Here is a 26510-nt window from a genome sequence, read left to right as displayed (position 1 = left end):
TTCTAAAAAGTGACAGAAATCAATGTTGTGCAAGGCAATGAAGAAATGCCAGCAATTAAACAATTTTTTTTTTTAGTATGATGAGTAAATTCTCAAGAAATCAGTATAGGAGAAAGGTCAGCTGAGTGCTAGTCAAGATACAAGGATGCCAAGCAGGATGAGAAATGGAGGTGGCAAGGCAGAATGGCTGTTGACAAGAGAGAGAAAATCACACATATTAATTGAAACAGACATCCAGAGGTCAACCTCCTGCTTCGAGCAGGGCCATCAGTAGGTAAGGTCAGCCATAGTCCTTTGGAGAATGGAGAATCCCCAACCCTCCTAGGCCACCTTCTCCAGTGCTGTGCTGCTCATGCTGGGAAAAGGTTGTTCTCTAATGTGCAACTTGCCCTTCAAGTGTTGTGGCCATTGTCACTTGGTAATGATCTGGCACCCTCAAGAGGGACATTAACTCTGTCATCTTTGCAATCATGCTTTAAGTAGTTGAAGGAGACAGAAAAGGTGGTTCACATTTCCATTGACTTTAAAGCCCTGTGAGTGAGTTTGGGTGCATGTTGTCACGGTTTTGTTCCTCCTTGGCCTCCCAGGCATGTCTTTCCCATCTTTATTCCTGAGTCACATCAGGAAGTGCTTAAGGGACTTGGCAATGGGGACGTGAAGCCCTTGCACATGAAGCAGGGCAAGGCAGAATTGCAACTGAATGCACAGGGCTCCTATGTTATGTTTCACAGCTGAGTCAGACAGAAGGCAGCACTGTTGAGTTTCCTATGCTCCTTCCTATTTGGGAAACAGAGCCAGAAGGGACCCTGGAAGCAACTGGTCACATGGAAGAAAACAGAAAGTACTCAGTGACAGTCAGCAGTCTCCCCTCTGTCAGTAAAGAGCCCTGCCATCCCAGGAAGACATATTTCTATGTCTGTAAGTCCTGTAAGAGACCCAGTCCTTTGCTCTCTGTTCTGAATTCAGAGAGTTAGGAGCATCCCCTGCAAATGTGCATGACTGGTTAGGGCATTCTCCTCTTTAGGAGAAAGAGCTGTGACAGAAATAAATGTGTATGGGGTGGGGTGGGGGAGTTGCATGAAATCTTGCAGAAGGCGCTTAGGGAGTTAGTACTACAGGCTGATTCTCTAATTTGATCTTGTCTCAAACCAGAGAAATAAGTGACAAAGCAAAATAAGACTAAAGCAGTTCAGTGCTGGGCTGGCAACAGTGTTGAATGCATGAAAGGTTACAAAGGCACATAGGTTTTATTTTCCTCCAGTTCTATATTGTTGTTCGGCATTTTCCAATTGCTGTGGAACAGAGATCAGAAAGTACATGTGTTAGCCCCTTTGCATGCACAAAAGAAGCACCAGTATCAGGAACACAGGATTTTTGCACGTTTATTTCATTACCAGCCGTGCCAGGCTGCAAAGTTGGTGTAAAACTGACAAGAACGTGGGTGAGGTAGCCCTCCTGGGATGATCAGCTTAGAGAGCTGAAACCAATGGAGATGCAGCAGCGTTCTGTAGCAAGGAGTTTTTCCCGTTTCTTTTCTTCTTACCAAAGCAAGTGTGTTGGGAATTACTGGTTTAGATCAACTTAGTCTGGTCTGTATTGTGGCAACTCTGGTTCAGAAAGTGCTGGAAAGATGCATCAATGTTATTCTGTGTGCAGTTTCATACTTACAGTGTAGCGATAACCATTTTGGCATTCTTTGGCTAGGAAAATGAGCCAGAGGATTGAATTGCAGATGAAGAAGTAGTGCACAGACTATTGAGATGCTCTTTGTGGTGTGCATTTTGTTCATTGTTGTTGTTGCGAGAGGCTGTTTAGTAATAGTCGAGTTTCTAGGGGGAAGAGAACCTTCCCAAGAAGAGGACACTCTTGGTCTTGTTGTGCCTGATAAAGAAGAGGAAAGGGTGATCTGCTACAAAAATAATAGTAGCACCAAGACTTCGTGATGCCAGTGCTGCTGAACTGGCAGCTGCTGCCTCTGTGCCTTCTTCATTGACTTCCAGATAACATTTGTGAAAAACTTGTGACAAAAACAGCTCGCCCTTCTCTGACATTCCTGTGAAATCAGCTTGACCTTCAGTGAAGGCATCTTGTATCCCCATCCTGTTCAAAGTAGATTTGAGGTCGTATGTCTCTTCTAGTGTGAACCTGGGCAGATAAACCTCGATTTTTGTTTTCTCCATTAATTCTGGGCTGGTCCACGCAGACAAGTTTTCAAAAGTCAATTCTCTTTCTAGCTGCAGTTAGTAAAAAGAAAATCAGAAAATTACAGTGTGTTCAAAAACCTGTGCACTAAGGGCTATTTCTTCTCTTTCCTTAAATGCAGAACTTTTCAAGCTGTTATAAGAGTACAAAAAAAGCAGTACTGAAAGACCAATTTGATCCACAGTAGGTAAATGCAGTGCTTGAACTGTTCTCAGTCATTGTCAGGGAATATAGTAGGGTTAAATAGTTGTAGAACAAAAATATCAGTGTCAAGTAACAATAGTCTGGTTGATTTGCTGTTCACATTCCTGCCTTCCCTACATTTTAGAATTTACTGAAAAGAGCTTTTTTCCTGCAGAACACCCGCTAACGTAAATGAGAATTTAATGAGTTTATTATCCAAAAGCAGTATCTGTCTCTTTACAGAAGGTGGCAGTGTCCATATGTATTATCTGTGGACTTCCTGGAAAGTAATGGAAGCTGTCCAGTTTGTGGGGTTGGTGGGGTTTTTTGGAATGAAATCCTACCTGTCTGAATCAGTACAGACAGTGAATCTCAACAGGGCTGGCTTTCTGTCCTCTTTTTTGTTCAGCTGGAAGAAGAGCCAGTCTTGTAGGGTATGGGTTACCTATTTCCAGGACTGATCAACATTAAGAACCACAGAAGTGCCAGCTGCCAAAAGTCTAGTCTGAGCTCCAAGAGTTTCAAGTTCACAATGCTACACCAAGTCTGGGGTTTGCTTTTCCTTGAGCCCGATCTGTACCCTCTTTTCTAGAAACATCACTGCAACCTGATCTTTTACCTCGCACATGCATAAAATAAGTAAATAATGACACTCTTGTTTTTTCACATGATTTATGTTCTCAGTTGCTTTACCTTTTGTAGGCTGGTGACGTCACTTGGTAGCAGGATAAACATGCTGAGGTCATTATTGACATATGGAAGCTCAAGAACATCAGTCTGGACTGATTCTACGTAGGTCCAGTTAAATTTATCACTCAGGTACATCATTGGCACTGGTTTAGTTGTATGCTGCAATAAATTAAATGAGATGTTTGCCATCTTCACTGAACAGTAATGGACTGAGTTAAAGTAGCACAGTGAAAGTTTATTATACTTACTCTACCAGCTGCCCAGTGTGTCTGAGACATCCTTATGGCTCTAAATGATAGGACACAGGATCTACAGATGACCTCTGGCCTTCTGGAAGGGCACTTGGAGGCTAGGCAGGCTATCTAAGCTGTCTCAGATGACACCCATTACAGGAAGCTCTATTCCACTCTGATTTGTCTTATGGTTAAAACTGTAAATGTAAGTAACTAACCCACATAGTTTTGTTCACCTCTTTGTTTTCCCTGCCTTCAGAGAATGGAAGCTTGTTTGAAGTCAGCTTCTGACAATTTTACTTGTGGCTCAGGTGCTAGTGTGTGTGTGCAGTCTTTGTGCTAAAGATGTGGTGAAGAAAATATACTGTTATTAAATTAAATAACTTTCATGATGGATTTCATGTGGATTTAAAGACTGACAGGAATTTCTCTCCCTCACCTCTTTCACTGCTTTTTCCACCTGCCAGATATAGGTCAGTATATTGCCTTACCGTGTTTACTCTGAAAGGCCTTTGCCTGGTAGCTTCAGCTTTGAATTTTGTTGCCCAGTTTCCTTTGAAATAGAGCGCATTTGTCAGGACTAGTCGGGTGAGTGAACCTATGGATCCAGGAGGCAGCAGATTTTTGATTTTACCTAGAGAAAACAGAAGGACATTTACACATTTGTGCAGTTTTACTGTTTCGGACTATGCGTTGGCACAATTTCTGCAGATATAAGCCAGGGAAATGTTAAGTGCTAATAGAGTGTGCTTCTAGCTTGAGATTATTCTCAAATAAGTGATTGCTGGGGTAACCTTGATTTACAAGGAAGAGTAAACCACATTCCTCACATGTTCTGGTGGAAGAGACTAATTTTAATAAGGGCTTGTCAGTGGATGACTGATTTAGGAAAGCTGATCTGATTTACCTTTCTGAGGTGAATTGTTTAGCTGCCTTGGGCCCCTTGGTTACAGAGACTTTGTTCAATGCTGAAATGACTTCTTTTTGAATTGGGAGAGGAGAGACAGGAGCTTACCTTCAGTCTGGTGTTCAACCCTGGAATTAATCTCTCTTCTGGTTTCATCTGCTGCTCCCACAAAGTCAACTGATTGTGGCTCTGCATTGTAGTGTTTCTTGGCTAACTGTAAGTATTCCTGCGGTGCAAAAGAGACAGCTGTCTTATGTTTGTTGCCTGCCAATATGAATGCTAATTAATAACTACAGTCAAATCAAGAGAAAACATGATAAAAATGGCATAGACTACAAGCACAGCATTTTGTCAAAGGAACAGAGTTTTTTTTGGAAATACTCGATTTTAGTGTTTGCACCTAACCACATCTGCAAATTATCCTGAAATTAGACACACATCCCATAAAACTAAAATTTTAGTGTCCAAAGTCTCAGGAAGAGTCTTGTAGAAAATATTTATGTTAACAATATGATTTGCAGATGTAATAAAAATATTTAAAAGCATATGGTTTATGGTATGTTGTCATAGATAGATTATAAAGGTTAAATGGCACTACATAACCTGAATAAATGGCCTACCTACCTTACTGAAAGGCAGTGTTTTTTCTCCATATAACTGGTTAACACTTTTAAGCAGGTAATTTTTAGTGGCTTGGTTGATTGCAAAGTTGAGTGCTTTAAACCTGGTATGGATATCATCCGATTTGCCAATTTCTGTCTTGGAGAAAAGGAAAAAAAAGTTACTCATCTGTTGTGTAAAGTAGTTCAAAATTTCTATTTTCTTCCTTCATGCAGCTCCATGTAAAGTATTTCTGTTGAGGTGGTCTTTTACATGTATTGCAACACAAGAGGTGTTCTAAACCAGACAGCTATTAAAAGAATCCTTTGAAAGTATTAAAAGTTGCAGACATGGTATACACTCTGTTAAGTGTCTCAGACCCAAGTGGTAAGAGCCTGAACTATGTAAAACATTTAAGGGTTTCTAAGTGGAGATTGTAGAACTATATATATCCAGAGAGTGAGAGACAGAATGTAATTGTTAAACAATGCAGGGAGATTTGGCTGTGTGACTCCTTTTATTTATGAAAGCTGAGTGTGTTAGATGGAAAGTTTGCCCCTAAATATCTTAATCTTGCTCTTAATATTTTGTAAATTTTTTTTATGTTGCAGTAATTGTAGTAAATTTGTTATCTTGAAGTAACAGGATTAAATTAGTCTGGGCTCAAACTCTCAAATGAGTTCAAGGAATTTAAGCTATGAATTAGCAAACTAGTAATCTGCTGTATTCATCTTGTCATTGCATCAGAATCAGAGGCATGAAGTGTTACTTAAATTTCTAAACTGTTAGAGCGGGCCCTTTGCCCTACCCACAGCGCTCTGTAATTCTTACAATTCAGACAAGCATTACTCATAAGGAACAATCCCTCTCCTGTTCCTGCAGTGCAAATGAGTTGTTGACATAGCCCCTAAAATAAATCTTCCAGCCATAGGATTTGGCTGTGGAATGCAGATCCAAGTTCCCATTCATCAGAACTTGTGGCCACTAGGGCTTTGTGGGCAGCCTGCACAGAAATGGCTCACTCCCACAAAGAATAAGGATGACAGGAAAGAGCAGGGAGAAGAGCTTGATGCCACCATGGTTGAATTGTCAATGAGGAAAACCTGACTTCACTGACTCAGAGGGATTATGTTTGCTTTTCTGTATTTTTCTGCTGTCTTAAATTACGTATACTTTGGTACAAGACGCCTGCCAGTATGTCAAAGAAATCTCTCAGGAATATAATGATTTCCACTTCTCTAAGATTTATTGCGAGTAACTGGTCTACCTTGGGAAATTCCAACATGTTGTTTTGTTAACTAGTCAACTGAAATGGAGACTAATTTCTAAAGAAGTCTGTCTACCAAGCATAGGTAGCCTGGAAAAGTTAATACTCGGTTTTTGCTGTCTTGATGCTGCAATCAAATGTGTGGGAGGGCAGCTTTGTTCTTGTGATTACCTCTCTGAGGCAGGGGCCATGCCTGTTCAAAGAACATGCTTCTGCTGAATAGCTAGCTATTGAATAGTAAGAAAGAGAAAGAAATTTCTTTTCTTTCCTTTATCTTTGAGGAGAGATTTCTTTCTTTGAGAAAGAAATCTCTCCTCAAAGATAAAGGAAAAAGATCAAGAGGTGCATTGACAGAGAATGGTAACATTAAATTTTAAATTTTGCAAATTTGAGGTTGGCTTTTGCAATTCTATGTATAAAGGGGAAGCATGTAATAAGTATTGCATTAGATGAAGATATAGCAGGATGCCATACCAATTAATTGTATACACTACATCTGAGGTGGGCAAACACAGGCAAATACAGATGTGAAAGGAAAATACAAGCAAGGGAAGACATGACCATGCCCATAGCTTGATCACTAGATTTGGTGAGATACCTTCTGGAAACAGGCACATCGATTTGATAGATGCTCTTCCGTTCTGGAATAGACTTGCATTTTTATGGTTGTGGTGACATTTCTGGTTCCTTCAGCTTCGTTAAAGTGAAGTACCTATAGTGGAAAAAGCAATAATAAATATAAGGATAGAAAATTTGCTGGTTCAGTAAAATCTTTCAGTGATGTCATGGGACTAGTAATGAAGAGAGTCAAACTCAGATTTTATTCTTGTGTCCAGTCCTGCCAGTCTACAAAATGACATGAGCACAGTAAGCTGAGGGTCGCAGGGCAAAATTCTCATGTAACTAGCCTTTCTAGAGGAATCTGCCTGCTTTGATTTATGCCCCAGGCTGACCAGTTAATACCTGGGAAGAGACAGTTTTCTCCAGATGGAGATTATCAAAGCAGAAGTCTAAATGGAGTACTGCTACGCGTCAGAAAGCATGAAAACAATGGGGGCAGTTTCATGCCTTAAATCCCTTGCTCCAGGCATTTGCACCTTACCCAGGCTACAAAGGGGTGTGTCCAACCCTGGTAGATTTTTCAGAAGATCTATTACTTTTTTTTTTGTTTTCCCTTCTTCCTAGCAGAAGATCACTCCTTTCTTTGCTGGCTCTCTTTTGTCCTGTAAATCAGGAGTTAGATCACTCCCTTAGCAGGTGGGACAACTTCCTCTGCCTTAGCAGATGCAAACTCACAAGCATGACTTCTTAGAACAGGAGCTAGGTAACTGAGCACTGGGGTGTTCTCATTGCTGCCTGCTGAAGCTATGAGCTTTGCACAAATACGACTTACGGATTTCAGTAAGTGATTTTGCCTGTAAAATACATACCCCAAAGAAAGGGTTGTAGTCTCACTGTGTCTATTCTCTGATCTTGTGGATGTGGATTTATGTTTAGCAAAGTTCAAAACTTACAATAACTATAGGGGAGGGTCTTTTTGTGGGGGGTCATTTCCAAAGAGATGAGACACAACGTGGGAATTGTCTGTGGCAGAGTAGGAGGAGAGTCCAGGTCTCCGACTCCCTGGTGAGTGTCCAGTTACTGAGCTTTGGGATAAAGATCCCTTTTTTCTGCTGATGGGATTTAAAAGGAGCCAATGTCACCAGTGCCACTTCTCTCATTTGCGGGGGCCTGTTTCCAGAGGCTAGAGTAGACTATTTCTTTGGCCTGCACAAGTGGAAAACGGGTCTATTCATTGCAGTGCACATCAGGGGTGAAACAGGAGCTGGCATGTATGAGTGTGGAGTTTTGATTAGAGTAATTCTTCTGCTTATGGCTTTCCTCTGTTCCACCACAGTAAATTTCGTGCATAGAGGATCTTACTCCAAGATATCAACCCTTTCAGACAGCTACCTTTTGAAGCCCAGACTCACCTTTGCCATCTGATCTGCAGTGTTACCTTTGGCTCCCAAATAAACAGTAGCCAGGGCAGATGAAATACTCAAAGGGGAGAACAAAATATTCTTGTCACCATCTTCCTGACACTGATGTTTAAAAAAGTCAAGAGCAAAGCTTGTGTTTGCTTTATTCAAAGCTTCCATTGTTCTGAACCTACACAGAAAGGGAGAAAAGATGCTATTAGCAAACCACTAATTATGACTAAGTGTCTGCAAGTTTCACTTCAGTTTTTGAAGTTTCTTGGGTGATTTAAAGGCTTTCTAAAAGTATTTATCTGTATGAAGAATGAGGAGGATTAACTATTACAAAGTCATATAAGGTTTAGCGTGTCCTGTTTCACTGATGACACTAGCTATCATTTAGGTTAGGCAAAAAGCAGCCACCAATCTTGTTTTGTATTTGTTCACCAGGACTTCTATTGAACTGTCCTTTACAGCATCTTGGAGTGACAGTTCATAGTTACTTACCAGTGCCTGGGCTAGGCAGTACTGAGAGACTGTCTCTTACGACAACTTTTATGCTTCAATTTGTGCAAGAGGCTTTTGATGCTCGTAACTGTAGTGAACAAATACTCTGCTAACAGTAACAGTTAAACGATTCCTTTAGGACAGGAAAAAATGCTCCTTTCAATGCTTGGGCAAGCATCGCTTCAACTGTTGGATGCTAAGCATCCTGAATTCCCTTTTTGACTTTCAAAAATGTCCTGAAACTCTGTCTTACAGTGCTAGTACAGCTCCTAGGTTCCCTGTTCTTCTGCAGGACATGGTATCCATATTCAGTAGACTACAAATGCTGCCATTTGTCATTTATATCTCAGGTTTAGCTGAGAGCTCTAGGCAGGGACTGGGACCTATTCTGATTTGTATAGGATGGCCTTGGAATAAAGACAGTTTTTGTCCTGAGTAGTTTGCAAACCAGGAGCTGATCTGATGTTCATAAGAACTAAAAAGCACAAAAACAAATTAGCTGACTTAAGCAAACACAGTGGCTCTTTCTCTGCTATGATATCTATACTAGCCAGTGAGCTCCAGAGTCATAGAACTCTGTACAATAAATTTCTCTACCTGTATATTTTTAATACTTCTACATTCTAGACCATGCCTGTGCCATCTTACTAAATTTCTTCTCCAAGCATTTGTTGTTTCCAATTCAGATCCCTACTTCCTTTTTTTTCTATGCATTTGTCAACAAAACAACATCATCCAAGAGTATATGAAATACATAATCTCTAGAAATCATTACAGTACCTTGTTTTGTGCAGGGAGGAACACTGCTGCTCTGGGTGTCTCCAAAGTTTCTGCAGTTCACATGAAAAGTAGGGTGAATTTATAGTGTGTCTGGCCAGTTCTGCAAGGGTGCTTATGAGTCATGAATGTGCAATTTGTTATGCCCTAAAGGCCACATCCCTGTGGAAGAACTGAATCATCTCAGAGTAGGATGTGAAGTGATGGTAAGAGTGATACCATACAAAAACCTTACAAAACTGACAGCAGAAGTATTGCTATAAACACTTTTGTGGCAACAGGCTAGTAGCAACTTGAACCCACGCTACTTTAAACAACCTTTCTTTTGCGGTTTGCAGGGTTTAAAAAAAAGGCAGTTGCTGACCTACTTCTTTTATTATTTGTCTAATAGAAATTATTTCTGTGGAACAAACAGACAAAGAAAAGACAGTGACTTCTTATGTGTGAGTTTTTCTATTGGCCATTCCCTACTAAGAGAGTATTTGTCACTCCTGGTGGGTTTCTGGTTTAGAAAAATGGATTTTGCTTATCTTGGAGCATTCTAATACTGTACAACCAGGCAAATGTTGTCACTGTGAGATAGTGAATGTTGAGAAACAGGCACCAGACTGTTGCTTTTGTTATCAGTGAACGTCACTAGAACCTGGTGTGGGTCTTAAATTAGACTTCATTTTTCTTCCATTTCTGTTTCCCCACTCTAATCTGAAAGCTGCTGTTTGACCAATGTAGCACCTCAGAGTTCTATTCCTTTTTTTTCCAGTCCAGAAATGGATGTTCTGTCAAATCCTCTTTTTCTTCTTGTCTTGGCTACTAAAATACCTCCTTCTCTGATTTTCCTTTCAGTTATGCTGTCCCTTCTTCTATTGTCCTTTTTGTAGCTGTCCGTCCCTACTCTGACCCCTAAATGAAACATTCTGTGTAATCCTACCCTTGCCCTCTATTTCATTCTTTACCTCTCTGCACTGTTGATAATATCATCTTGAAAACCTGGCTAGGAGCTCCTTGGCTCTCCAGGGCTGCCTCCTTGACACTGAACAAGACTCACTCACAAGGTCTATGTCCTTGGCATAAACTGCCATCTGAGACCTTTCTTCTGACCTGCTGTCTATGAGCATACCTTTAACATGGACTTGTAGGTCAGTGGCTTGCACAGAGGACCCTGTAACGAGGAGCAAGCCATGGGAGTACCTGCAAGATTTGGTGTAGGGCATAGGAGGGTGCAGCTGCAAAGGTTCCCTTGCCAATGGTGAACCTTCTGCATGAATATAATTTGGGAACCGAAATGACTTTTAATCAGATGGTGTTTTCCTGCCCTTCGGGTCTTTTGAAATTGTAGCTACACAAAACCAGCATGTTTCAGTGAGCTGTAATTAGATGCATGTTATGTTTTCCTGAGAGCAGTGTAATGTAGGAGAGGTGTTCACTGCAAAATTAATTGCTTCCATTGCACATGGGAAAGTTGTAATCTGTTTACATTGGCCTTAAGTGATTTCCAAAGCCTAACTGATTTGAGTAATCTTTGCAAATTTAGCCATGTTGTTGAACAAGTGATTGATATGCTGGATAGACTTCATCCCTTAGAGCAATTACTGTGGATTTTCTGGTTTTAAAACAGGGGTGAATTTCATTTGCTAACTTGTAATACTGCTTGCTGCTTTAGAAGAAGTGACTGAGGTGTTTTGTTTAAGCAGAAATGCTGGGTTACACTGAACAAGGCTTGTGGCTTTGTACAAGGTTTTAAAGCTGCCTTTTTAAAACACCTCTTGAATGGCATGGATGGTCATTAGCAAAAAAAAAAAAAAGCATACCGAGTAACTAAAATTATACTTGTCTCAGAGGACAACATATGCTAAATCAATGTGATGGATTAATAACGTTTTCCAATATCCTTTTAAATTGGCACCACCAGAAGAAACGGCTCAATGGGTGGTGCCGCTGCTGACTCAGTAGCAGCGGTACTCTCGCTCCCACTCTATACTACGTCAACACAGCAGCACACTAGAAGACTTATCTTTGTATTAATAGTGTTCTTCCTGTGGGAAGTAAACCTGTGAGCTCTTTCACTGCAGGCAGTCATGTTTCTATTTGGTCAGGACAAATATTGGCATGACATCAGTGCCCAGTGCCCTGGCCAGATCCCAGCTATATAAATGCATTTTGTTTTCCTCCGGTTTCAATGTAACTTAGCACAAGTCATTGTGACTTTCCTACACAGTGTGTTGCTCTTTTCATTAGCACCTGGGTTCAGGAGTAGGTGAAATGCTTGATGTCTAAACAGAACACTATAAAGTGCTCTATAAAGGCTCTTGAGGGTCTTGAGAGAAAGACTTTCTGTCACAGAAAAGTGATAGCTTCTGCCTTCACACAGTATTTTAGATACAACTTCATGGCTGGTTTTCATGTTCAGTGGTAGATTATTTCAGCTATCAACTAACTCTGTACAGCTCTTGGAAATATGTTTTAATTCGAAACCAACGTCTTCTATATTTCAGGTAGATTAAAAGAAAAAGTGATGTTTGAAGGAAAGCTTTTCAGTTTCTCTAATATCTTCAAATACGTTTTACCAGTATAAGCACTGTTTATTTACTTGGGAGGGAAGAATTTCTGGTTCAGCCAGCAGAGCTGTTTTTGGCTCAGGCACAGCAGGCCAGTAGATTTTAAACATGAAAGGATTATAAATGTCCCCAAACCTTTAAAAGGACTTCAGGAGATACAAGAAGCATGGGGAGGAGAAGGGTTTTGAAATCTGAGAATATTTTAATCCCTTTGGAGGTCGGATATAATTTTTTAAAAATCTCTGTGATTTAAAGTTAAAAACTGTAAGTAGGACAAGGGCACAGAAACTGAAAAAATAGTAAGGGTGCTGAGTGACTAGATACATGAACTTTTCTGTGCTAAGGAGGACTCTCTTCTGGGTGATGCCTCAGTCATAGTGTAATTGACAGCACAGCATAAGCTTTTCCTAACTTTGTCAACTAAAAAAACCCAGTAATTTATATGCATCACCTAGGCTGGTTATAACAGATTTTGGTTTGTGCTATAACAGATTTTTATTTGGGCTGTCTGTGTCATCCTGAAATTTCAAATAATTTTTAAGTTTAAGAGGGATTAGTTCTTTGGGTATCTTTATTCCCTTTAAAGCTTTGGTTAGGAATACACGTGTCTTTATTTTGAAACAGAATAGATAGCTATCTCTTGTGCACCTCCTGTGAGTAAGTTTGCGAGTCTTCCCTTGCCAAGCAATCCTTGCTGACATAATCTTAACAAAATTTAAAACCTTATGAGTTGCCAGAGGGTGTGGTGAGGTTCCTGTGTAAATATTAGAGGCATTTTGCTCCACGCCTGCAGAAAGCAAAGGTGTGGTGAATTTTGACAGTACTGTCACAATTCATCATACTTTACTATTACTTCTACATACTTTGGCTTAGACACTGTAATTAATAAAGGTAGTGTTTGTCCTGAGAAATTCAGCTGTGGTAAGAAGCGCAACACTTCTGAGAAAGGACTGATTTCTGTATCTGAAAAGAGATGGTTTATCTGTTAATGAATATGCACACTGTTTTCACATATGCAAGGGTGCAGTTTTCCTTTGAATGACTCAGGCGGTGAGCATTTTTAAAATATCCCAGGTAGCAGTTAACATCAAAAATATAAAGGGTGACCTGAATTTCCCAATCATCCTGATACACAGTACTGCATTATAAGTAATGACATACGTGTGGCTTATATGCACTTTAGCCGAAATTTGTAATTTTTCAGCAGAAATCTCTCAAAGGGTGTAACTGTACGTCAACTGCACAACTATTGAATCAGAAAGCTGATCCCTGCTTTGTGTTAATGGGAGTTTCCCAGGATGCAGTGCTATAGTGCAAGATGTGCCATGTTGTAGGATGAAGAATGTGAATATCAAGTTGATGTATCTTCAAAGCACGTTTCTAAATGAGAGTGAATCCTAAACGGGAGCCTTGTGCTGATGAGCAAGATCAGGGTATAGAGGAAGGGCTCTCTTTTAAGAAACCCATTTAAACATTTGCTATTTTTTCATACAGCTCAACTGCAAATATTCTTGCCTGGTGGAATGACGAGGGGTATCATAAGGCAGTTGATATTTTGAGAAGTTTCATAGGGAGAATTTCCCTGATCCTCACTTGCGGAAGTGTATTGGAAATCTTAGCTATTAACTGATCTGCTTGGCACCTGCTGGCCCTTCGTAGTTTCACACTTTTTAGGCTACCCTTGGGACTGATCTGAACTACCTGGTTAAGTGCATAGGCAAAGCCTGGAGAGTAAACCCCAAAAAGTGGGCTTGGAATGGTATTTCCTCCTCAGACTGACAAGGACCTTGCCTGAGCTGGTTTGTCATTAATATTATTCGAACATGTCTTACCAATGCCTTTTCCATTGCAAGTTTCTTCTATCTGTCTTTCTATCTGTCTTTCCATCTGTCATGTTCTCTGCCTGTTGCACAAAGGAGCTCAGTCTTTTGAGGCTTGACATCATTTTACATGGTTCAAGTTAACAAGCTTTTCATATTAGTGACCAAGTAGAAATTAATGATGTGATACATGACAAGAAAGACAAGATGATCTCCTGTTCCTTTCTGGTCTCAAGCAAAACAAGATGGAAAGTTTTGACTTTGTTTTTTTATTTTGTTCCTCAAGCTTTTGTGGGAGATGCAAAAGTCTGAACTTCAAGGGTATTTCACTGAGGGCCTTCTTTTAAAATATCCTGGTGATCATCTGCTCTTCTTTACCAAAGCATTTCCCAGCTCTTCGGAGCTGCCCTTTCCAGCCGTGATTCAGCTGCATGCAGATCTTCATAGGTCCATTATCTTTTGGACTGGTATTTGTGGCTCTTTTAGCTCTTCCAAAGCCAAAAGCAGAACTCTCTTTGTGTAGTTTAAAACTAGTGCAATTGTCCCTTTCATCTGCTTTAGACTTTTCTTCTTGATCTGTCTCCCTTCATTTTCTAGAGCTTCGGCTTCATCTTCCGAGTCTTTCTTAATATCCCTTGCTTCTGTGGTTGCTAATTCCTTGTCTGGGAACACAGACAGACCAAGCCGTAAAGCAAGACTAATTTGAATTCAGTGTTACAGAGGCAACATCAGACTAAGGAAAGTTAGCAGAGTACGTGTAAGGAGAGGCAGAGCACTTGCCCTCTGTGGCTGGAGGAATGGGCCCTCACCCCACCTCCTGCAGGTGCAGCTGAGATGCAGCTTGGACTCTGTAGTTGATGCAGCATTATGGCATGGCAGATGATCCCTCTAGACAGTAGGAGTGGCAATGCTGTCCTCCCACATTCTTCCTTAATCCCAAACCTTCCTCTCCTTGACATTTCTCCTCTTAGAAAAAAGGCTTGACCTCAGCCCTGTCCTCTTCCTTCACTGCCCCAAGAAGTAGATAGAGATTGCCGAAGGGCAAGGAGAATAAAGGAGGACATGATGAGGGTGGGGATAGTAAGTGCCTTGGGGAAAGGATTGCTGGATAGCATGACCATGCCCAAGGGAAAAGAGACAGAATGAAAGAGAAAAGTGGGAAGAGGAAAGAGGAACTGCTCTTACACACAGCCCTGTGAAGTTTAGTGATTTCTCCTCCACCTCCTTTGTTCACCTTTAATTTCCATATCTCTGCCTTCCTTACAGGAATGCATGTGACACCTTACTATTCTCCCTCTCCATCTTGACCTCTTATCAGAGCCCCAACACTGGAATTTTACCTGTGTGACTAAGAAGTCAGCCTTCCACTGTAAGGATTTGCTCTCCTCCAGGATCCTATTCCTGTTGTCTGTAAGGTGCTGCTAATAGGAGATCATTATTTACCTGCATTGATTTTAGACCGTGGGTTGCTATTGCTAACATTTAGAAAAAGTAGGAAAGTGCTGTATGGGTTGAAGAAATAAAAGCTCAAAATTAGTTTGGAATCTTTTTTTTCCTGGGAGTAGCATGCAATTGTGAGTGTTTGCTCATGTCACAGCACAGTTAGACCATATGGTGTGAAAGTCTTTATCTTGAGATGTTTAAGAGTATAACAGTGAGGAAAGGGAGGCCAGGTAAAATGATAGCCCATTGATATCCACATATAATAAAATGGAGACAAAGTATAAATTATGCTACTAGGGCTAAAATTGTGTAGCATGAAGCTATGTATTATCTCACTTCTGCTCCTAAGCTTCATTAACCATCCTAGGAATTTGCTGTTCACAGGGTGACTAAGCAGTGCTTAGGATTTACAGAGATATTCTGTAGACTGTGGTTCCATGAGGGTTAAAAGTGAGGAGAGACACTGAGAGCTTTGTGGACTAGCCATGGGAGAAACGAAGGAACTGGTGAGGCTTATGTGGCCAACTTATATTTGGTGAGAGAAAGCTAAGCTGGCTGGACGGCTTACACTACTTCTATATTAGTAAAATTTGGATTTATGTTTAAAATGAAACCAAACAGAACATTGTGGATTCTCCAACCTTAAAGATATGCAACACTTGACTGGGAAGGGTCCTGAGCAACCTGGTATATCTTTGAAGTTAGGACCAGATGATTGGCAGCTGCCCGTTCCAACCCAGGTTACTCTCTAGCTTTGTGAACTTCAGGAGACCAATTTTTGCAAATTACTTTGTTCAACTGAGCAATATTATTTACATTCTTATGTATTTGAAGAATTAGGACTAGAATAAACAGTAGGGCTGCAGGGTCAATTTCTGTCATCTTTATGGAAATTCATTACGTGAATTACCTTCCCATTTAAGACTGCAGGCAAGTAAACAAGTGTGGTCTTGTATCTGCACAACTCACTAATCCCTTGAATTAATTTTGTCTCTTTGCACGTGTGAAATTACAAATATATATGGGGTGTGGTGGTAGAGCAGTAAAAGTCTCTTATGACAGGTCCTAAAGCTGTGAGTCTGAGCCTTCTTCCATACTTGTGCTGAAAGAAATACTGGAGATAAAAGAGAGGGTATATCCACCTGTAGCCAGCAGAGAGCCAAAGTCTCTGGGACATGGTGCTGACTTTTTTGCTTCTTTGGGGTTGGAGAGAAGAAGCCATAGCTTCCTCTGCTGGCATAAAGAAGAGGGCTTGCTCCGTAATGGGTGATGGAGGTCTGATATCTGTCACCCAACTTGGGGCTACATCCAGGCCTGTGCTTTAGAGGCCTGTTCTTTAGGTACCTATTATTACAGAAGCTACAGTCCCTCAGGTGTAGAAGGCTGTTGAAGTTTTTAGCTGTTAGACAAATATTTCTCTGTCCGAGACTTGAGAACTCCAGCATCCATTCCTTAGTGGGCGTGTGATTTGCCAAGTTCCAAAATGGTTTCAAAGTTTTCAGTGTCTGAAAACAGGACTGAGAATGCATGTGTTGGGTTTTTTCATTTGTGTATTCAAGATGGACGGGCTGCACAGCTGGTTAAAGAAGTGACTACTAAGGACAAGAATATGACTACTCATTGCTGTGCTGGCAGGAGAAGTCAGCAGAAATTAGGAGGCAGCAATAAATGTATCTTTCTACATACAGGAGCACATGTACTTGCTTGCATCTTCTGTTTATGAAGAAGTATGTTTTAATTGATAAGAGCTACAACAACCTAGAAATAGTGCAGTTTTAGAACAAATAAGCTGAAAATTAAGCGTCCTGATGATTTTAGGTGCCCTTTTTCCTTGAACAGATCAACAGAAACTCCAGAACAATAGTAAACGCATTGCTAGCTCTCTTGCAATAAAATTCCCCATTTGTTATCTCCTGACCAGCAATCGACTAAGATACAGGATAGTGAAGGAAAATATTTGAACTATTTATATGCCAGTGAAGGTGGTGCCATGTTATCTTCCTTCTTTTGCAAGATCGTGTTTGCTACCAGCAAGTTATGCCTCCTAGGTCCTGCCAAAGTATGTGTTACCTTGGGAGAAGGCGAGGAGAGCCAAAACAGGTAGAACAAGCAAAATACTGTGTGGTGGAAGTGAAAAAACATTCCACCACAGACCACGCAGCAGTGGTGCCATGCTGTGCACACAGGAGTCAGGACAGAGCTTAGCTTTCTTGCAGTAACTTCACCCCCCAAGACCTTTCACTCTTCTGGTATTTCTCTGTGGCAGTTCCTCACACGTCTGTTTCCTCCCTTGCTTCAGTGACAAAGGGAATAATTCATTCCAGAGAGAAACAATGACTTGCCATAGACATTGCTTCTCTTAGCATGATGATTCTTTTTAGTTACAAAATAAGAGCCTATAAAGCTTTATAAACACACCACAAAGACAACTAGAAAACTCCTTCCCGTTTCCCATTCCCATGTGTTCTCTGCGGCAATGTTGTGTCTCAGTGGGATGTAGATTCCGCATGTATCCAGCTGCCTTCCAAACTGCTTATCAACTCCTGTTTCAGAGACTCTGGATGAATCATGGTTTGTCCTGAAACTGTTAGATCTGACTAGTTTGAGTTACATGCATGAGGAATTATGAGTAATGCTGGTCCCGTCCTCACAGAAAATTGGTCTCAATATTGTACCTTAGCCTAGAATGAGGACAGACTCTCATTCCTCATCTGTCCGTAATCAATGAACCAGCTCTAATAGAAGAGTCATAGAGTATCTCAGGTGGGAAGGGACCCATAAGGATCATGGAGTCCAACTTCCTGCTCCTCACAGGGCTACCTAAAACTAAACCATTTGACTAAGAGGATCATCCAGATGCTCCTTGAACTCTGACAGAATTGGTGCAGTCACCAAATCCCTGGGGAGCCTGTTCCAGTGAGTGACCACCCTCTCAGAGGAGAACTTTTTCCTATGTTCAATCTGAACTTCCCCTGATGCAGCTTCATTCCGTTTCCTTGTATCCTATTGCTGGTCACCAGAGAGAGGAGATCAGCACCTGCCCTCTGCTGTCCCCCTTGAGGAAGTTGTAGACTGCGATGAGGTGACCCCTCAGCCTTCTCTTCTCCAGACTGAACAACCCAAGGGACCTCAGTCGCTCCTTCTAAGTCTTGCCCTCAAGAGCTTTCACCACCTTGGTTGCCCTCCTCTGGACACACTCTGGTAGTCTGATGCCCAAAACTACAAACAGTACTTGAAGTGGGGCCACATCAGTGCAGTGTAGAGTGGAACCATGACCTCCTTCGACCAGCTGGTGATGCTGTGCTTGATGCATCCCAGGACACAGTTGGCCCTTTTGGCTGCCAGGGCACACTGTTGACTTATACTCAACTTGCCATCAACCCAGACCTCTAGATCACTTTCTGTGGGGCTGCTCTCCAGCCTCTAGTCCCCCAATTTGTGTGTATAACTAGGATTACCACCTCCCAGGTGCACTTGAAGTACTTCAAATGAAACAGATTTGCTTAAACATGTTTTTATTATGATTAAAAGAGGAAAAGAGGACATCTGCAAGACCCATTACATATGAATACATGGAAGACAATTTGAATAGTAACATGCCACATTTGGTCATGACGATTGAGCCAAAAAGACTTAAGGAGAAATATGAATTATAAGATTTCTGTAATGCATCTTTAGGAAATGAGGAAGAGCCTTGCAGTATCAGGAGCACAAAGAAAAAGCAGTTGCCTTGTCAGAGTGGGGATGTGTGACAGTTGAGAAGTTATTATGGAAGCTTTCAAGTGACTAATTCCAGAGAAGTCACCACGAAACTTGGCCATAGAGAAACCCGGCTTAATTAGAAGGCTGCATTTTTTTTTCCATAAACCATCTGCAGATAAATGGGGTTGTGGTTTTTCAGTATGATGATGCAGCACTATTACTAACTTGCACCAGGAACATCTCTGTTCATGCTCATGCTTTCTTTGAGGCCAATATTCATTCCCTTAACGCTTCATCCATGAGTAAATAATATTACTCTGCATAAAGAAAAGACAAAGGGCCTCTGTTTTCATGGCATAATTTATCTGAATTAACTTTCTTTTTTTTATTTTTTATTTTAAATAAAGCCTTCCGGTTTTAGTAAATAGGGATGAAAGAGAAAGTATAAGTTTCTTTTTACCCTTGATACTGCAGTGCTTTGGGTCTTGCAGTAAGGGACAGAAATTCTTTTAGTTTTCTCCTCTTTAAGGGGAAACACATCTGCCAAAGAAGAGGATGCTGTTGGTTGGTTTGTGCTTGACCAAGAAGAGGAAAGGGTGGTCAGCCCTAAACTCTTCATAGACACCTGTAACCTCTGTCCCAGATCCTGTTGAGCCTACTGCCTCACTGCCTGCTTCATAGATTTCCATAAATGCTTCATGGACGGCTTCAGATATCTTCAGGGTCTCTGCTGAAGAGATGCCAGAGAGATTGGCTGATGAGCTGAACAGGTCGGTCATACCCAAGGCTATTAGAACAGATGTGAGGTTATATTTTTCTTCCATCTTCATGCGGGGGAGATACACTTTCATGTTCCTTTCTTCCATCATATTAGAAGTGGTCCACTCCATGAGTTTTTCAAAGCTGAATGAATTCTCAAGCTGCAAGGAAAAAAGCAAATGGGATGAAACCACAACTCCCTTTGTGGCAACGCATTATCAGTGGTACGGGTTTTTCTCTTTTAAACTTACTGCTCTTGGCATGGCATTTTTTCTAGGTATATACAGATTAATCTCTCTAGGAGAGGAAACCAAACTATGACTCTTTCTTCTCTGCTCTGTCCTGCTTTCTAGTTCTTTAATAGGCTCACTGCCAATTAGTTTTCTTAATGAGATGGCTAATCAGCAAATTTCATCTAAAGCTTTTTCCTATTCATCTTCTTTGCTTGAGAAATATATTCCAAAAATCATTCTGTGCTTTTGAGTTGTAAGCTCTATCTACATTTCTACAAGTAACCAGGTGTTCATCCTAACCAATTACTAATACCCCAACTATCAGTTATTACTGAGGAAATTTAGCTGTGTTCAAATGCCTCTTCATTCTTCAATTTAGATTCTTTGAGTTAGCGTACAAACATTCAATGAACTCTCATTTTTTACATAGCTTTTCCTATTCAGACTAGCTACTGTCCTGCTAGTGACAATATCTCATGCCTGTATTCTGTTCATATCAACAATAGTATTGTCATGTACATTTTATTTTCTGAAATTGCTTCAATCGTTCCAGCACTCCTCATATTCAGTTTTTAGATAGTTTAATTTTTGAAGGTATGAAGGAAGCATATTGAGCACTGCCAAACCAAACAATAATCACAACTGGTAAAGCTAACATGAACTTCCCAGGAAGCTCCTCAGTGTGCAGGAATGGAGATATAAAACCTTTGAAGTTCAAGCTGCTGGATTAACAGCCGCTTAGCTGAGAAGAATCTGTTCTGCGGTCACCAAAGTCTAACCTACTAAAGCAGTTCCTTAATCAATCTGTGCTCAGCACAAACTACTGCAGGCCCACTGAGATAGTTGCATGCTTCTATGCAACAATCCCATGTTGCCAGTGTTCAGATCTGTGCCGATGAAGTGTTTTGGGATAACTTTATTGTGAAGGGCTTTGCAGCACCTAAATTTCACTGTGTTTATGGTTTTCTGAAACCCAGCTACCAGGGCCATACCTGCTCCAGGCCAGAGACATCATCAGGCAGCATGATCAACATGCAGAACTCCCCACTGGCATATGGAAGCTCCAGGATCTTCATTTTCTCAGAAGCCATCACTGCCACTTTAAATGAACCGGTCTGATACATCATCTGCACAGGTTTTCTTTCTTGCTGCAAAACCAAAAAAGATAATACAGTTTTCACAAAGATTATTCTTAGAGTGTAGAAATATCTATTTATGATTAAAACTACTGATTGCTCTTGTTCAGGAAGATTGTGTAACAACTTGTTGATTCTCTTCATAAATTCTAGAAGACGACAACTTTAAGGTGGTGTATGCCCGTGTACCTCAGTCATTCTGAAAGGCATTGTTTGGGTGTCTTCATCCTTAAATGCTTTCTCCCACAGTCCTTTGAAGTAAATGGCATTGACAAGGACCATTTCAGTCTGGGAATCCACAGAGCCCGGTTGAAGGATATTTTTGATCATTCCTTTAAGAATGCATAGGAAAAGAGAACACATGTATATAACACATCTGCATAACGTATCTTACGTGGCAATCACAATGTTAAATGAAGGGCATAGAATTTGTGGGGAGAAGGATATAGGGCAGGGAGGGTTTTTTTTTCACTTTTGCAGCTGTAATCTTGTACTTCCAAGGTAGATTTGCTTACTGCTGTTGGCAATAGCTGTTGTTTTCTCTTTGTAAAGAATTATAGTGAGAGAGATAAGACCAAGAGATGTACTTGTTACAACATGAGTAAACCTGTATATTTTGTGACAGTGGGAAGAATGATTGGAACTTTTGGATTGTCTCCAACCCTAACAGTAAGCATAAATACTTCTTGCTTCAAACCAAAGTTGAAACATGATGTCTATATAAAGAAGGTAGCAGGAAGGAAACCAGAACCTTAATCTGCTTTCTTCTTATACTTTGTTCTTGTTTATTCTGCAGTTCTCATGCACATAGTAAGTTCCTCCCTTAGTCCTTTCCCACCAGTAGCTTAATCATAGCCTCTTTTTCTCCTTCAAAATATGACACCACACCAGAGGTTGTGTGATTGTGAATATTTTCGTTTCAGTTAAAATTAAGCTTTTTTTATCTGTTTTGCTGTTCATACCATGTTTCAAGCATGAGGGAAAGGAATGTTTTGAGGGGGCCAGGAAAAGACTCAAAGAATGGATGAACCACATGGAGATTCAGTAGGGTAAAAATCTCATTTGTGGTATACCTCTTTCTATGCATTTCATAAACCTCCCTACCATTCCTTAACTCTGTGGTTTTCCGTTGCCCTTTAGCTGTTAAGATTTCTCAAGTACCTTCTACTGCATGCCCTACTCAAGAGGCACACAACTCTGGGAAGCTTGAGGGCAAAGTGCACTGATCAAAGGATATCCAGATTCTCAGCATTAGTGTCAAACCACTTGCCAGTGTATACAAAGCATATTCTAGTGCTGTCCCTTTCATCAGTACAGGAGGTATTACATACCCACAAAGCCCCTACAGATATAGAGAGTCCTCTAAAAGGGATGTGTCTGAAGGAAAAAAAATTGTTATATGATAGTTCCCTATCTGGGAACTGAACTATTATTCAGGAGAAGGAGCACAGGGAGAGGTTTGGGGGTTTTTGTCTCCCACCTTAAGCATTCTCATATGCTGTTCAAACATGGTGGCAGAAGGGAAAATACCTATGCCGATACTTGGCTTGCTCTTACCATTTGTCTGACTTTCAACCCAGGAATTGATGACTTCTCTGGCTTGATCTGCAGCTGTTTGGAAGCTGATAGTTTCCAAGCCTCCTTCATACAGTTCTTTCACGCATTGTAAGTATTCCTGCAAAGGGAGAGTATGCACTTTTCAGACCAGAATGTCAAAGCATTTTGCAAACGTGAAAGGCAAGACTGAAATTATGAGATATGAATAATCTGCTTATTGAGGCTAATCAGTAAGCCATGATTCTAGTTCATAAGCATTTTAAGATTTTGCATTCATTGCTTCAAACAAGAGCATATGCTCACATTTTTAAAAATATTTCCAGGACTGAGTTTGATCCAAAATGGCATTCTTGGAATCATAGAATTGTCTAGGTTGGAAGGGACCTTTCTGATTATCAAATCCAACCATCAATCTAACACTAACAAAAACCATCACTAAACCATGTCGCTAAGCACTCCGTCTACCATCTTTTAAGTACCTCCAGGGGTGATGATTCCACCACCTCCCTGGGCAGCCTGTTCCAGTTAATTTCAGTTGAAGTATGGTGATTTTTTTGTTTTGTCCACTTCTTAACTTTTTATTTTGCAATGGTATTTTCTTTTAGTTTCAAATTAAATGTTCCTTTCAATAAGAAACCTTGGAATATTTTTGAAAAAACCTGAAGTTATTTTCAGGTTTGTTTTACAAGTTGAGAAAACATTTGGAGGTAACTCTTTCCAACAGCTTTATTAATTACACTTTGACATGATTGGATCATGATTGTGCTTTGCACAAACATCATCTTAGTTAGGCACATTTTTTCTCAAGACCATAGAGGTTTAGGGCTGTGATAGAGAGAAGTCATGAATCCTGTCTTCCATATGGAAGAAGATTTCTTTAGCAGAACCTAGACTTTTTGCATTACGGAAATGCTTTTGCATTACGGAAAGGTACAACTTTGACACAGAAATACATTCGGATCAGATCTTACAGCAACTTACCGGTAGGATTGGGTATGTCTCTTCAGCGTAAAGTCTACTGGCAAAGCTGACTGAATAATTGTCACTTGGTTTGGTGATTTGGATGAATATTTCTTTAAGTGAAGTGTGGACGCTTACAGATGTGCCGCACTGAATAGTTGAAATGAATACAAATAAAAAGATAGATGATGTTATTCTAGTTTTAGTACTTAGTTTTTTCATACTATATGAGAAGAGTAAAGTAGTTCAGACTCTTCTGTGTACAAAACTGTTGTTCATCCTGTATGTCTTGTTGCTTTAACTACACTGATGTAGTAATTTTCTAATATATACAATTCGGTGCTGTTTCTCTACTGTAATTTCCTCATGCCTCTCTCAGGGGAACTCTTAATTACCAGCTACAGTAACCTAGCTCCAGCAGATCAGGTAGGCTTTCCTCCACTCCCAACCAGTCCCATTTAACCAGGAACATCCAGCTACCTTGCCTAAGCATACAAATATCTATATTTTTCTTTATTTGCCCAATATTATGGTGCTGAGTTTCATCTTATGCTTGTTCTGAATCCTCTGTTACCTCCCTTCTCTATTCTTATGAACAAAGTGTTCCCCTAAGTACTGGATGCAGAGAACTAGCTACTCATTGGAGAGGGGTTAGAGCTGCTAAGAGACTGCTTTATTTGCTAGATTTTGCTTGCAGGAGAAAGTGACACAGAGAAAGAGGTGAAATTTTTTCTGTACCTGAGATTCTGTAGTCTCTCCAAATCCTGAGATTTTATCAAAGTGAAAAACCTGAAATTGAAAATAACAGTAGTTGAAATAACAGGTATGACAAAAAAAAAGGTTATGCAACTGAGATTAACACATGATGTTTGAAGTAACCTATTGGCTGAGAAGCTGGATGACTCAAAAACTGCAATTCATCTGTACCATCTGTGAATAGCTGTGCCTACTGTTGCCTGTTTAGATGATCTCTGTTTCTATTGAACATCTAGAAATCAGCTTCAGTGGGTGCTATTAATAATACTAACTTTCTTCCAACCACTCTCTTTGAAGGAAGTGAGAGCTATAGGAAATTCCTGTGAAACATTTTGCAGTCTGGAGACACGTGTTGGCTCTTTTCCTGGAGATTTTATCATCTGCTTTCCTTACTCTAAACAAAGGACCACTGGAATATGGTGTTCTCTTTGAGAATCCTACTGCTAACAATGATAAAATTTATTCCAGTTTCAAGGCTGATGCATTTGTTTAATATTATGGGAGTTTGAGGTGTCCACAGCTTTTGAAAACTCTGGATCTGGATTTTTTAGCCTCTGAGCTATGCAAGGGACATTATCATATAATTAAGTGCTGTGTCTCTGTTGAGCAGCAGGAAGGTTTAAATCCTTAACTGTAGTCTCACCTTATCGATCTGAGCCCTGGTGTTTTCTCTTGCACCTAGGTAGACCAGGGACAGAGCTGAAATGATGGTCAGGGGGGAGTAGAAGATGTTCTCATTGACATGCTGGACTTTCAGCTCCTTGAATACATCAAAACAAAATTCCGTGCTTGCTGCACCGATGGAGCCCATTGTGGAACCTGTAGTGTCTAGAGCAAACAGCAGAAGTGCGATGACAATGTAATGATGCAATACTGTACAAACACAGCACAATGCACTTTAATAGTAGTTTTTAGGCAATGAAATAGAAACAAGTAGTTTTGAAGTCATTATGTAGTAACGTGCTTATTGCTATGCTCACCTCTCATGCATATTAGAAACTCTATATTCATAAGTCTATTTCTTTCAGAATTTGTATTCAGTTGCCTTTTTGGCACTAAAGTTCCTCAGAGGTCTTAAATCTGTATGTGATTTCTGTTTACCTTTCCAAGGCAGTCCAACAACAATTGCCTGTACTTATTTTCATTCAGTGAAGGCCCGAATTCCTTGGTACTTTGTAGTACCTTTGACGAAAACAAGAAAATATGATCTGTCTTTGATATACTTGCAAAGCTGGAAATTTAAAGTGCAAATTTCAGTGGATGTGCTCTAGATTTGGATAGATATAAGTAAAAGCAGAAGCTGTCTGACTGTTTTTATTTTCTAAAAATAAATAAGTGCAGTAAAATATCTATTTGTTGCACAGTACTTACTGTCAGTAGATCATCAAAGGTTTGTATCTTTACCCTTGTTTTAGTAAGGGAAGCAAAAATAGGCAATATAATTTGTCTAAGGTCACCTAGCCTAGGAGAGACTGACTAATGCACAACATTCATATTCCACCTACTGTGCTCTCAGATATAGTTTGCTTTGCTTAAACATGTATATGCACTTCATCATAACCATTCTGAGAAATTAAATTTTGTTAGTAACATTCAGATAGATAGAAATGCAGGCATGATACAGTGGCAATATCTCCCATAATGCAGCACTGTTAAATGAATATTTGTTTGTGGCATAGACCACAAAGTAATATTTTAAGCACAAAGAATAAGCTTTTAAAAAGTCTCCTGAAAACAAATACTCGATTTAACACGTAATAAAATAGCGCAGAACAGATACGCACAGGTGAGAAGATTTGTTGAGAATATCATGTAAATATTCTGTCCTTAAAGATACCAAACGCAAGACAATAATTGCTCTCATTTTAAGTTTAGGCATAACCAAGAAATAATACAGCACAAAGCTGAATTTTCCTGGAGAAATGCTTACCTTTAGAGCTTCAGCACCAAAGGCAATACAGCTTTCCAGCTGTCTGTGGACAGACTGGCTGAGGCCTCGGGTATTTATACAGTCTGAATCGTGACCTACCCACTGCTGCCCTTCAGAAATTTGAGCTTTGACACCATAAAAATAATTTAATGGGATTAGGTCAGATTTTAGTTTCAATGGGTCCATTTTTGATTGAAGGGTGAGCAAATATTAGTTTTTTATTCTGCATAACAAAGTGTTTTCCATCAATACATCAGGACTGTTGGAGGGCAGAAAAGACTGGAAAATAATGTTCATGTTCCTTTAAACCTCATTTGCAACTAGATACTGGGATG

The 26510-nt window shown here is 40.2% G+C and overlaps 2 protein-coding genes across 2 annotated transcripts; both read right to left on the bottom strand.

The window, feature by feature from the left end:
• Positions 1-1829: 1829 nt before the first annotated feature.
• LOC141464158 (serpin B10-like) lies at positions 1830-8223 on the bottom strand. Its single transcript, XM_074146935.1, has 7 exons — positions 8056-8223; positions 6681-6794; positions 4840-4974; positions 4324-4441; positions 3800-3942; positions 3079-3234; positions 1830-2234 (listed from the first exon to the last, which is right to left on the bottom strand). The coding sequence occupies exons 1-7, from the start codon at positions 8221-8223 to the stop codon at positions 1830-1832; spliced, it is 1239 nt and encodes a 412-aa protein (XP_074003036.1).
• An 11145-nt stretch (positions 8224-19368) lies between these two features.
• On the bottom strand, positions 19369-25056 carry LOC141463621 (ovalbumin-like). Its single transcript, XM_074146120.1, has 7 exons — positions 24889-25056; positions 24228-24278; positions 23511-23639; positions 22530-22647; positions 21162-21304; positions 20829-20984; positions 19369-19764 (listed from the first exon to the last, which is right to left on the bottom strand). Exons 1-7 carry the CDS (start codon positions 25054-25056, stop codon positions 19369-19371), a joined length of 1161 nt encoding a protein of 386 aa, XP_074002221.1.
• Positions 25057-26510: the final 1454 nt, after the last annotated feature.

This window comes from Numenius arquata, chromosome 4 (genome assembly GCF_964106895.1).
Source record: "Numenius arquata chromosome 4, bNumArq3.hap1.1, whole genome shotgun sequence".
Lineage (NCBI taxonomy): Eukaryota > Metazoa > Chordata > Aves > Charadriiformes > Scolopacidae > Numenius > Numenius arquata.
The sequence above is the reverse complement of the archived record's forward strand: the minus strand, read 5'-3'. Positions and strand labels throughout refer to the sequence as shown.

What these genes read in the sequence shown, in the direction of transcription:
- LOC141464158 (XM_074146935.1), bottom strand. Translation starts at nt 8,223, where the DNA reads ATGGAAGCTTTGAATAAAGCAAACACAAGCTTTGCTCTTGACTTTTTT. An exon ending in GATGTGCCTGTTTCCAGAAG is followed by an intron (nt 4,975 to 6,680) that starts GTATCTCACCAA and finishes CTTTTCTCCAAG; the next exon opens with ACAGAAATTGGCAAATCGGA. An exon ending in ACGTCACCAGCCTACAAAAG is followed by an intron (nt 2,235 to 3,078) that starts GTAAAGCAACTG and finishes TACTAACTGCAG; the next exon opens with CTAGAAAGAGAATTGACTTT.
- LOC141463621 (XM_074146120.1), bottom strand. Translation starts at nt 25,056, where the DNA reads ATGGGCTCCATCGGTGCAGCAAGCACGGAATTTTGTTTTGATGTATTC. An exon ending in AGACATACCCAATCCTACCG is followed by an intron (nt 22,648 to 23,510) that starts GTAAGTTGCTGT and finishes CTCCCTTTGCAG; the next exon opens with GAATACTTACAATGCGTGAA. An exon ending in TGCCTTTCAGAATGACTGAG is followed by an intron (nt 20,985 to 21,161) that starts GTACACGGGCAT and finishes TTGGTTTTGCAG; the next exon opens with CAAGAAAGAAAACCTGTGCA.